A 12334-nucleotide genomic window follows, 5' to 3' on the forward strand; every position below is an offset into this window, starting at 1 on the left:
ACCGCATTTGGCTAGCCCTCCACCTTTTTATCGGTCGGTTAATGCCTGACCTGGAGCGGCTGAACTTCGGATTACACAGGGAAGCAATAGAGCTCCATTTTAGCTCCAGCAAGCTCGCACAAGACTCCAATACTCAGTCAGGCATCAATAGCTCACGCGTGTGCACGCGCGCGCACACACATACATACACAAAGCTGACGCGATGCAATTGTGTCCCAACCATTATTATCGCTATTTACTACTAGCTTTCTTCTGATTTCACTATGCAGAATAAATAAACAGCAAAGACAATCAATCTCCTTTGATTTTAAGAGCGACAGTGGATATTATAGCGTGGGGTGTACCGCAGTGCCAACCAACAATGTAGGCATCTTGAAACCATGAGTTAGGCAAGCATTCACCTTCAACCTCTTCTTCCATCTAACAGATCGGCTTGTTGCAAATACATAATGCGTATTGCTTCATCTCTGAGCTGATGCCTGATAACAAAGCATTTCTCAGGATAACATGGGACAGAGGAGCAATCACAGCTCAAGCCTTAACAGATGGGAAAATGTACTTTGTGGTATTGGACTGCAACTAACGCGTGTCTCTCTTTAAGCTCTGCTACATTCCCTGAGAGACGGCGTCTCCTCAGCCTCTCTTGTTCTGGGTAATGCCGACTTGTGATTCGGTCTGAGGACAACCCCTCCGCGCAACTCACCCAGCTGCCCAGGTGTCATCCTGCCTGCAGCCATTCCCAAATCCTGATCGCCGTGTATTTCCTGTTTCCCCTTCTCTGAATTCAAAAGACCGTAGCGAGAAGAAGAGCTATCTTGCTTCTTCCCTGCCTTTCCAATGCCGGCTGGCCAGTGCTCTCCGCATTTCTGCAACCTTGACCCAACATACACCACCACCCTTATAATATCAGCCATTTTGCCGTCATCCCCTCGTCTCGTCTATGGTTTTGTTGAACTGATCGCTTATTCTTTGGTGGGTTCAAAGCCAAAGTCTCCGTCCTTGTCCTTGTTCTCCTTCTCTTGGATAGCAACCGGGTTCTCTTCCTCCTCCTCTTCCTCATCAAGCTCGATCTCGGCAATTATCTCGCGAGTCCATGCAGAGAGGTTTTCGATCTCAATGTCATAGGTATCAGTGAACTCGGGCTCTGGTAGAGACTGCTGCTGGAAGAGACCGAGTCTGTCCAGCTTGACAGACTTCTCATAGTAGTCCATTGTACCTGCCTCATCGTTTGCACCATCTCCTTCGACCGTTCGTCCCTGCTTTCGGATCTGATTCTGCCTGGGAAGAGGTAGAGACCGTTCGAGAGCTTTTGGCCCAATTCTGCGGCCAGCTTCCTTAAAAGCTGCCAGTGGCGGCCATTCAACACGCTCGTCGTGGGGTGCGTTATCCATCACCGTGTAGTATGCATTCCAGCACAGATCGGCACTGAACACCGGAGAGAGTCGGCCTGAGCAGAGCTTTTGATGTAACAGAGCTTCAGAACTGAGTGGCTGCATTTGATCAACCTCTCCTTTAGTCTTGCGATGACGTTGTTGCTCGTCGGCCTTCTGTTGCTGCATCTTCCGCAGAGCAAGACCGCGTTGCATGTTATGCATCCTGGTGTTCAGGTATTCTCCGAATGCCTTGGGGGCTGCGGGCGACTTGTCTATTCCGAGATGCCGCATTTCGGCTGAGGCCCTCCTGAAAGCCTCACGAGCTTGTGTCTCGGTGCTTTGCCAAGTCAGTGACTGAGACCATGAAGCAGACCTGGCTGGTCTCTCCAACTGCAGTGAACCACGCGACGGGATTAATCTCGCTTCTTGTTCTCGTTGGGCTGCCGGGCCAGTCGGTGCGTTCGGAGGAGGTCTGTTGTATTCGATTCCACAATGGCCTGACAATTGATTTGGTCGGTTCCGTCGATTACGGTCTGCAGCTGGGCCTGTCGGTACACCAGGAGGCAGGCTTTTCAATGATGGCTGATTGTGGGTATTGCAAACTTCCGTGTAGCCATCAAAACCAGAATGTGATGTGGCCGCTGAAGGATTGGTAGCGGTTGATATGGTCGATGGAGACGTCGGGGAGTCGACTCTCCGAGGCCGGGGTGCCCAAGTGGGCTTTCGATGCAAGTCCAACTGATAAGCATGGGAAGGCATGATGCTGGGGGTGTCGGATTCTGTTTCTGTCAGTCCGCGATGGCGAGTGCGTCCTGGGATAAATATGGGGGAAGTGTTCTTGCCAAGAAGATCGGAAAAGAACGAAGAGCTGGTATCGGTCGGTTGAGGACTATGCCGTATTCGAATCATGTTGCTTTCTTTAGGATGTGTAACAAATTGAGGGGCCGCTTGTTGCCTATACTTTGGTTAGTTTTGGTGATAATCTTGTAATTGCGTTGACGTGCCAAGTGGTTGGGAATTGTGCTGTCTTAGTCCCTCAGTTCACGCAAGTGGTGCAAGTGGTGGAGGGCTGCCTCTTGACAACCGTAACGGCGCGAAGATGAAGGAAGAGGATGGAAGATGAGGGTGATGAGAAGGTAAAGAAAAGTGGTGGCGGATGAGGCAGGCCCGCTTCTCAAAGGTATTGGTTCGCCTGTACGAAACTTGGTCTTTGGGTAACAGAAAGTATAAGTGTCGGGGCAATCGCGCCAGAGACGGAAACTGCTGCGGACTTGTGCTTTCCAAAACTGGATTCGGTGCAGAAGTCGAGATTTGGCTGAAAGGGGCCTCTGGCTATAACGTGAATCCTGTTTGACCAATCCTTCTAGCTGTAACTCGATGCATCAAACTTTTGCCAGACCACATCTCGGTGACTGCTTCCCCCCTCTTTTCTTTCTTCCTTTCTCTTGTTTTAACACATCAAGGAGAAACCAGAAATAGGGTTCTTCATTAAAAGAGAAGAAGCGCATGGAGAAGGTATGGATGGGTCAGAGGGAAGGCTGTCTGTCTCCCAGGGTAGCAAGTGCAGTGTCGGAGAAAGACAAGGACATACTCAGGATAGAACCAAGCAGATCAAGGATTATTAATATGGTTGATGGATCGAAGTCTACGGGACATTTCGGTCATGTCCAAATGTTGTAATATGTACACCGCGAATCCCAAATTTCTCGTGGCTGTAAGATTAGATGCCTAAATTTACTCATTGACTTCACTTCCTGCGTTTCGTGACCCCATTCAGGTGTCCGCCTGAACGCATACAACCATATATCTTACTTGCTTGGTCCATAAGCCTATGGCATCATTACACTACAGCAATAATGAGATAAGGAATACAGTATGTGAAGAAGGGGATTGGTATGTTTGACTCTCAGCGTGAAATTGATCACCAAGCCAATTGATATCACAGTAATCGCTGAGTTTGAAAAGGCGATCATCTCAAGAGTCCTTTTGAGAAACTCCAGCGGGAGGCTTGCGAAGATTGAACCTTGTAGCACTCTAGTGTTTAGGCGCTGCAACGTAAGATGCCGATGCACTGCACGAATACATTCTAGATAAGTCTATGTTGCTTCATATATTAAGTACTTGGGTCACTGCCAGTCATAGTCCAGGGTCTTGTAACCCTGAAGTCCATCCATATGCTTTACACCACAACCAGACGTACCAGAGGGCCTGGAAACCTTCCGGGAATCCGGGTGGGGACTAGGCAGTCACCTATGAGATGCATTCAGCTCTCAGAAAACATGTGGCATAATAATTAAGTATATTCTCAGAGTCATTTCTGCAAGCCAGGAACCACCGAGCTGGATAAGGCTGGTGACGGATGATGTTAGTTGACCCAGTCGGTTAAGAGATTGAATGCGACAATGTATCGGATATAATGGGATATGCATTTATGCAATATTAACCTGTCATCGCACGTCAGACCCACCCACATCCGAGGCTAGCGACCGTGCAGTAGCTTCTCAACAACTACTCTAAAACCCAGCACGTTAAAAAGCCCTTCCCTCAAGCTCCTTAGAAACGGCCAAGTACAAGCTCAGCCACGTTAGCGCAGCTCGAATTTCGCACCGGACACACTTCATTTCGCTTCAGGACAGATACTTCACCAAAAATGGCCGCCAAAATCACGCTCAAGCTGAGCAACCGCTGTAAGCAGCTATTAGCGACCCCAGATCCTAAAGGAAATTGCTTACACAAGTGCCAACAGCACCGAAGCAACCAATCAAGAAGCTCCCCGAATCGATCGAGGTCTCCGCCGATACTACAGTCGAGGAGATTAAGCATGTGGTTGCTCGCCAGGCCGGCATCAGCGACTTCAATCGCATCGGCCTGTTCGATCCTTCTACCCAGAAGACGCTGAAGAACCGCAAGGCGCCGATCAGCTCTGAGCCGGCTGTTATGTCCGCCGGACAGGTGTTGGTCAAGGACCTCGGTACGTTGTAATCCCTCGGATCCAAACGACCCCCATTCACCAAGGAGAAGTTATGTGTTTCCTAACTAACATCGCAACACAGGCCCCCAAATGGCATGGAGCACCGTCTTCGTGATTGAGTACCTCGGTCCCATCCTTATCCACCTCGCTTTCTCTGGCCTGCGCCCTTACATCTACTGGGGCCCAGGCGCCAAGAAGCCCATGTCGCCGACCCAGCTTCTTACCCTCGCCATGTTCCTCGGTCACTTCCTCAAGCGCGAGTATGAGACGCTCTTCGTCCACAAGTTCTCGGCCAACACGATGCCCATGCGCAACATCTTCAAGAACTCGTTTTTCTACTGGGCCTTCGCCGGCCTTCTCAGCGCCTGGCACGTCTATTCGCCTAGCTCGCCCACGGCCCTCGCCCGCAACGATGCCGTTGACGTTCTTGGCACCATCATCTTCCTTTTCGGCGAAGCCTCCAATGCCATCGTCCATCTCAACCTGGCCAGCCTGCGCTCCCGCGGCGGCACCGAACGTCAGATTCCCCGCGGTTATGGTTTCTCCCTCGTTACTTGCCCCAACTACATGTTCGAGATCATCGCGTGGATTGGCATTATCATCACGAGTCGCAGCTGGGCTGTCGCACTTTTCATCACTATCGGCGCTGCCCAGATGGCTCAGTGGGCCAAAGGCAAGGAGCGCGCCTACCGCAAGGAGTTTCCTGAGACCTACAAGAAGAAGAAGTTTGTCCTGCTGCCCGGCATCTTCTAGATGCGCGCGTGCGCTGACTGGACTTTGCACTTGCTTGAGTTTGCGGCTCGCACCTGGAACTGTTTCTTTGAATTGCTTGACTCTTACGAGCGGATACCACGGGCTAGTGGAAATTGTGTTACAAAAGAACCTAACGGAAGGGTTTTTCAAGCCAGGAAAGGCGTAAAAGGAATAGGTTCAAATGTTTAAATCATAGATTTCTTATTGCAGAGCGAGTTCATTCAAGTCGTGAAGCGTCGTAATCATCGTCTAGTTGTTAAGAGGTATTGTGTGCTTCCCAGATATTCATGGATCAAAAGGTTGAAATCGACGTCGTCTCTGACCCCTTCGCCCGCCCCTCAGTGCCTTCGCTTGAGTCGGCTTCAGTCATACTCTCTGAGCAGTCCCCATGATCCCCATCGACCTCCATCGCCTCGGCATCAAACCCATCCTGACACAACTTCATCTTCCCCTTATCCAAACTCTTACCGCCATTCTCCTTCCCCGTCCTCCCATCATTCTCACCATCACCGACCTCGCTCCCGCTCCAGCTCCCGCTTCCACTCCAACTCCCACTCCCACAGCTCTCGCAATCACTCCCGCAGCTCCCCTCTCTCACCAGCCGAAACGTCTCCTCGAGCACCAGGAAGTCCCTCTCGAGAACCTCGGCCCAGTTCTGCACGTTGCCTAGCTCCTTGACCCGACGCGCCGCGTCCCCTGCGAACCGCGCCAGCTTGTCGTTTTCCTTGCGCAGCGCCTCCGTCGCATTCATGACATCCCGCTCCTGCTTATCCAGCGCCGCAGCGTTAGAGTGCAGCATGCGGGCGCGCGTCTGCAGCTCGCCGTCGAGCATGTTCCCGATGGATGCGACGACAGCTGCGCGCGCTTCCGAGACGTGGCGCTCCTGATCCTCGCTGGGAAGGGTCTGATGCAGTTGAGGTGGTGAGGCCGATGATGGGGGTGCAGCCGGGGCATGCTGCGCGATGTTTGGGAGCTGCGGCACCCCGGATATGGATGTGTTGGGGGATTGGGAGTGCTGTCCGCGCGTCGCGCTGGAGGCGCTGAGATGCTGGGAAGCGGAAGTGGATGCAGTCGTCGTCGTCGTTGTGGTAGACGACGGTGCAGGCGGATGATTCCTCCCCGCTGACGAGGAGGAGAACTGCCCAGCGAACATGATACTAGTGGCTTCTGGAGAGAGAGCGCGCTTGCGAGAAACCGTCAAGGGCGCTTTGAATGGGACGAGGCTTGAAGGAAAGCAGCCAGCTGACAGGATCCACGAGAGATTCGCAAGGGTGGCGAGTAGGTAGGACGAGGGGTTTGGGCATGCGATCTAACGCGATCCCAGTCCTATCTTGATCGGGTAAGTCGTGGTGAAGGCGAATCAGAGCATGCGACGGGGACGGCTAATCCGTCCCCGCATGACAATGGCGGGATAGTGGGGCCGATCGGTACCGGAGTTGAAGCGCTGAGCATCCGCTGCCGATCCCACATCGTCCTTCATCCCGCTGAGCTGAACGTCACAAACGGACTTTGAATCCTGCGGGCAACTAGCGTGCGTAACAAATGAAATTCAGAGCAAGGCCTTTCCACGTAAATTTTCTCACGTCAGCGCTTGAGTCTCTGATCTGGAGGTTTCTCATTGATGGCCCTGTAGACAAGTTGACTAGAATTAGCTGTTCCAATATATCCAAGCATGTGAAACTGAGGCGGCGAAGACTGAAAATACGCAGTTGTTGAAATATAAATAGAAGTGATCTTTTCTGTCGCTCATGGTTGTTCACACCTGTTTTCTTTTCACCCATATCACCTCTCAGCAAGCCTGTAGCAAGTCAGCCTTTGAAAAGCTTCGTCAAGATGGTCTCCCTCTACCATGCTTCCATCCCCATGATGGTCAAATACTTAGGTAACCTCAAGGTTATTCTTATCAAAGCCGAGAAACATTGCGCCGCCAAGAACCTCAACCCAGAAGAGATGATTAAGTTTAGACTCATCGAAGACATGCGCAGGTCCGTCTCTCGTCCCCCCTCCCTTACCGAATCCATCCACCTCTAGACTTTATTTTTGATAGCAGAATGACCCGAATAACATTTAATAGCCTTGACTATCAAGTTCAATCCGTATCGAACACGGCAAAATTCGTTGCCACTCGCCTCGCTCTACAGGAAGACACCTACTTCCCCGACACCGAGACCACCTTCCCGGAGCTCCAATCTCGCGTAGACGCCACGATATCCATCCTATCTAGGATCGACCCATCCTCCATGGACGGCAAGGAAAACGCCGATATTCTCATGGAAACCAAGTCAATGGGCATATTCCGCTTCACGGGCTACTCATATATTGTTCAGTATGCCTGCCCCAACTTCCACTTCCACCTCAGCTCCGCGTACTGCATTTTCCGTCACTTGGGTGTGCCTCTCACGGCGTTTGATTATCTTGACACGCAACGCGACCTGTTCGTCAAATTCGAGGCGCCCGCTACGCCTGTTTCTTGAGGTACCGTACCTGAAGGTGGTGAGGTACAGGTGATGCCGCCCTTATGTTTCCTGGACGATGTTGAACATGCAGATCATCTTTTGGGCAATAGATAAGATGCTTTCATATTCCTGCTTATAAATAAGAAATTTCATCATCACTAGATCCTGTGGAAGTCTTGAAATTCTAAGTTCGAAGATAATACATGTATTAATGTAACTCCAGAAATCAATCTCTTTACTTTCCTAACCTGAAGTACATCATATCTCTACCAAAGACGAAGTCTACAAATGAATACTTCGACTCAGTAACCGCTATCATGAAAGATTCAACATAACTTCAAAAGGATCTGATGTAAAAGCAACGAGCATTGTATGGCTCGACTGCGACTTTTGCAAACGTATCTAATAGTAAAGTTTACACTTCGCAGCCGCTAGCAAATTTTAAGTTCTTATTCATGCCGGAGTTCCGTCTCTTACTTTCTATCGTCTTTGTCCATAGTGTAGTTAAGGTTACAAATTGGTCTGTTGAAGGAGGCAAGGACCTTCTCTGGCATCGTTGATTAACGATTGCCCCTCCACGTGCTTCTCCCCAGCAGCCATCCTCATTGTAGAGCTGCAAGCCCTTTGATTGAAAGCTTTTAGCAATCCCAGCGCTTAGGTATGTGAGCAGTTCAAACATGCCTGCGCCGCTCTTTGCAACCAAGCTTGCAGCGCTTTTGTCAACTTTCTCGAAGGCACCAATAGCGCCCTCATGCTGGCCTCCTGTGACGGGCTTCATAACCGGATCGCTAATCACGTCCATAAAGCCCCACGTGAGGGTTTTCTCTGCCACGACGGCACTCCTAGTACCCACAACTGGGCCGTGGTCACGAATATCACTGCCAAAGTGCTTCAGAACTATGCTCATGAGTTCAGTGAGGCAAGAGGGATGTCCACAAGCATTGCTTTGGCTGCTTTTGGTACAAAGAGACTGATTCTTGCCTCTTAAGTCCAGAAAGCTTGATTACAGGTCAGAAATAATGACATGAACTAAGATAACTGACCTGGAAATTTGTTTTGGTGATAATCTACTACGATACATAAGAATCTTGGAAGCCATATTTGATAATCTTATAGATGTCTTAGGCTTCGCGTATATCTATGTAACAGCCTGACTGGATAGGAGGTTGCACTGCATGCGTTTCTGGGGTAGCTGCCTCCACGACGACTCCGCAGCGTTTCGAAACCCGTCTTCTGCTGCTATTGACGTCGCTATATCCTGTGCTTCCATCTAGCTTAGACGTCTCTCTACAAAAATAACGAAAACGCAAGGTTTTATGTGGACAACCCTGCGGTGTGTCGAAAAGGCGACAAGCCAAGTTCTTTTCCCGTTACGAATAATTCCTGCGTGGATCTCCTATCCGGGTTAACCAGCTACTCCGTTAAATTCAGAGGCTTGTGCCCCATCAACCCCCAATAACGGGCTGTGCTGTTTAAAGCTCGTACTTCGTTCTTTGTTCAATCCGAGCTAATTAGGCCATCGAGAAAATGGGAAACCTCTTGGTAACCTCTTTGCCATACTCAGCGGTCAAATAATTTCTCGTTCTTCGTTTAACTTACCCACGTCCACTGAAGCTCTCCACCTCTCGTTCCTCGTTTATAGCGTTAAGACGAATTGTGGAGATACCGGTCTAGGAAGGGGCAGTGAACGTAAGCTTGCTCATACGGACGATTTAATTTGCTGAACGCGTATTTAGGATAAGCCTCGCAACAGTTATTTCACTCGGCCAATATTGTTTTTGGTAGCTGCAGGTTCAGCGTTACAAAGGGTGACATTGGGAGTACGCCCCACGATGGATAAGAACAGGAGGAGGACGTGCCTGACCTCTACGGAAATAGTATATAGCACGCCCAAGAACCCTCTCTCTCCGTCTCTCCCGTCCTCTTCTCCAAGTAAATATTACAAAAACCCAGCTTCGTCCTTTTACTAGTTATCGAATCATCCGACAGATTTTCGCGAAAACTCGTCGACGGCCGAGATGGGAACGGATGCGCAAACCCCGGACTCCAGCGGGAGCTTTGATTTCCAACTCTATCGGTATACCCCATCACTGCCTGCTGCGGTCGTCAGTGTCGTCGTCTTCGCCATCCTCACAATTCTTCACACCTGGCGGCTGTACAAAGCACGGGCCTATTATTTTACCGCGTTCACCGTTGGTGGTTTGTGTAAGTTGTTCTTGATATCAAACGCAGCTGGCCGTCTTGGGTCGAGAAGACGTGTGCAAATAACTTGTACAAATATATTTGAAGCTAATTGTAGAACGCGCAGTCCAAACCATAGGTTACTGTAGTAGAATATTGAGCCATTATGATAAGCGTTCCATCGGCGGTTTCAGTATTCAAGCTATCTTTATCCTCGTCGCTCCAGCCCTATACGCCGCCTCGATTTACATGATACTGGGTCGCCTCATTCGAACAGTCAGGGGCGAGCATCTGTCGTTGATACCCGTCGACTGGGTGACACGAATCTTCGTCACTGGAGACGTGATTGCCTTCTCGCTGCAGGCGGGAGGCGGTGGCATCCAAGCTGCGGGTACTATGGACCTTTACCAGGCTGGCGAGAAAATCATTATCGTGGGACTCTTTGTCCAGATAGTCGTGTTTGGATTCTTCGTCGTGACCTCTCTACTCTTTCACTACCGTCTCGCGAAAAGCCCTAAAAGTATTTCCGATCCAACCACGCCCTGGAAGAGGCATCTATTCGTGCTATATATTACGAGCGGCATCATCCTAATACGAAGCATCTTCCGGGTCGTTGAATATCTACAGGGAAACGGCGGCTACCTTATCTCTCACGAAATATTCCTCTACATATTCGACACTCTTTTAATGGCCATAGTGATGGCTATTTTCTCGATGTGGTATGTCGAAAACCTTGAGGGCAAAAAGTCAAAGAAATCGAGGGAAGAGCGCGACATATCAGGATCGAATGAGTTCATGTTGGAAGGGACACGCAAGTGAAGCAGGTTGAGAAGCGCGAAATTGCGTACGAGCCATTCCACATTGTATTAGGGGATAATCATCATCAGCGCCCAGCGGAAACGACGGAGTTTCTTCATTGTATTGTAGACTCATAGATGGAGTTGTTCTTCAGATTGACGCTCGATTTATACATATTACCATGTGTAAGACTGGTTGCACGGACGTTGTCTAAATCAGTCAGTTATCGGTTGTCGCATCGGAGAGTTGCAAGGGAGCTCGGCTTGATCCCCACTTACCGGATCTGGCTTACACAGCCCCACTCTTTCGTCTTCGCTCCTCGTTCTTCGTTCTTGATCTCGTTCTTGTTGTTCCCCTCGTTTAACGACCTGAACGAGCTATCCTGACAGCCATGTCGTCGGAGGGATCCGAGAGACTCACACCAGCAAAGCGACGCAGGCCACACCAGAAATCAAGGACCGGGTGCTTCAACTGCCGGAGACGTCGAGTCAAGGTGCCGTCCCAGCCCCGTCAACGAGCCCTCCGTGGAGCCCTGAACTGACCCGACCCTGTAGTGCGGCGAAGAGAGGCCGCAATGCGGAGCCTGCATCCGGCGTGAGGTCTCATGCGAGTATCCCGATCCCGGAGAACCCCATGCTATCAACGACGAAGCAGTCGACACTCGCTCAGACAGGGTTGGACGCGCGCCACGCCCACAATCCTCCTCCGGTACACGCGCGAATCACGCCCCCCCGGGGCGAAGCGCTTCAGGATCCCCAGCAACAGTAACTGCAACCCCAGGGACGGATGCCGTTGCGTCCGCGTCGTCGGCCGCTGTTTCCTTCAACTTCAGCATCCAGGATTTGGCGTTGCTGCACCACTGGACCGTGTGCACGAGCGTCGATGTTTTCAAGACCCCCGACCTCGACTCTTTGTGGCAGGTCGTCTTCCCCCAGATCGGCTTCCAGTATCCTTTTGTGACCCACGCTATTCTGAGCCTGGCTGCGTTGCATCTTGCCTACATCGAGGGCACCAAGAACGGCCAGTACGTTGTGGAGGCAACCCGCCATCACGAGGAAGCCCTCAAAGGGTTCCACGAGGTTGTCCGCCACGTCACCGTCGAAGACAGCGAAGCGCTGCTCGCATGGTCGCTCATCAATGTACTCTACGTTTTCGGCATCTCGAAACAGCTCTCTGACAGCCCTCAGGACAGCTCACCCCGTCTGCAGAAGGACCGCGTACTGGGCGCCGAGTGGATCCCGATGCTCCGCGGCGTCGAGGCCGTTCTCGGCCCAACCCACGACCACCTGCGAACCGGCCGGATGGTCAGAATCATAGACATTGGGAACTGGTTCGAGTTGGACCCCGACCGCGCCACGCCGGAGGAGATGGACACGCAGCTTTGCCGCATGCGAGAAACGTGGAAGAACAGCGGTGACGACGAGGTCTACGAAGAGGCGCTCCGGATTCTGAGGAAATGCCGCATGTTCATTTTGCAATTCGATACAATGGACTCTCAAACTATACAGGAGTGGAGCTGTAACAGGGGCTGGGCAGGACCGCTTGCTTTCATCCACTTTGCACCGCAGCCCTACTTCACTCTGTTGCATCAACGGCAACCCCCAGCCCTGATTCTATTTGCTTTCTTCGGCGTACTGATGCACGGGCTGAACCATTATTGGTTCATGGAGGGTTGGGGCAAGGCTATTGTCGAAGTTGTTGACGAGTTACTTGGTAGTTATTGGAGGCCGTGGCTGGTCTGGCCGCTTGAGGCTGTTGGGATTAATTGATCTCCCGATTGGAACCAACCGAATTCGATTTTG

General features: G+C 51.1%; 6 protein-coding genes across 6 annotated transcripts; 4 read left to right on the forward strand and 2 right to left on the reverse strand.

Annotated features, from left to right (window-relative positions):
* Positions 1-962: 962 nt before the first annotated feature.
* GLRG_06913 (uncharacterized protein) lies at positions 963-1586 on the reverse strand (the record flags this gene model as incomplete). The annotated part of the gene is made up of 1 exon (XM_008097453.1): positions 963-1586. The coding sequence occupies one exon, from the start codon at positions 1584-1586 to the stop codon at positions 963-965; it is 624 nt and encodes a 207-aa protein (XP_008095644.1).
* A 2437-nt stretch (positions 1587-4023) lies between these two features.
* On the forward strand, positions 4024-5097 carry GLRG_06914 (3-oxo-5-alpha-steroid 4-dehydrogenase; the record flags this gene model as incomplete). The annotated part of the gene is made up of 3 exons (XM_008097454.1): positions 4024-4060; positions 4120-4344; positions 4427-5097. 3 exons carry the CDS (start codon positions 4024-4026, stop codon positions 5095-5097), a joined length of 933 nt encoding a protein of 310 aa, XP_008095645.1.
* A 292-nt stretch (positions 5098-5389) lies between these two features.
* GLRG_06915 (uncharacterized protein) lies at positions 5390-6250 on the reverse strand (the record flags this gene model as incomplete). Its single annotated transcript, XM_008097455.1, has 1 exon — positions 5390-6250. One exon carries the CDS (start codon positions 6248-6250, stop codon positions 5390-5392), a length of 861 nt encoding a protein of 286 aa, XP_008095646.1.
* Positions 6251-6930: 680 nt separating this feature from the next.
* Positions 6931-7571, forward strand: GLRG_06916 (uncharacterized protein; the record flags this gene model as incomplete). Its single annotated transcript, XM_008097456.1, has 2 exons — positions 6931-7082; positions 7172-7571. 2 exons carry the CDS (start codon positions 6931-6933, stop codon positions 7569-7571), a joined length of 552 nt encoding a protein of 183 aa, XP_008095647.1.
* A 2000-nt stretch (positions 7572-9571) lies between these two features.
* GLRG_06917 (RTA1 like protein) lies at positions 9572-10553 on the forward strand (the record flags this gene model as incomplete). The annotated part of the gene is made up of 2 exons (XM_008097457.1): positions 9572-9758; positions 9862-10553. The coding sequence occupies 2 exons, from the start codon at positions 9572-9574 to the stop codon at positions 10551-10553; spliced, it is 879 nt and encodes a 292-aa protein (XP_008095648.1).
* Positions 10554-10923: 370 nt separating this feature from the next.
* On the forward strand, positions 10924-12301 carry GLRG_06918 (uncharacterized protein; the record flags this gene model as incomplete). Its single annotated transcript, XM_008097458.1, has 2 exons — positions 10924-11025; positions 11087-12301. 2 exons carry the CDS (start codon positions 10924-10926, stop codon positions 12299-12301), a joined length of 1317 nt encoding a protein of 438 aa, XP_008095649.1.
* Positions 12302-12334: the final 33 nt, after the last annotated feature.

This window comes from Colletotrichum graminicola (genome assembly GCF_000149035.1).
Source record: "Colletotrichum graminicola M1.001 genomic scaffold supercont1.26, whole genome shotgun sequence".
Classification (NCBI taxonomy): domain Eukaryota; kingdom Fungi; phylum Ascomycota; class Sordariomycetes; order Glomerellales; family Glomerellaceae; genus Colletotrichum; species Colletotrichum graminicola.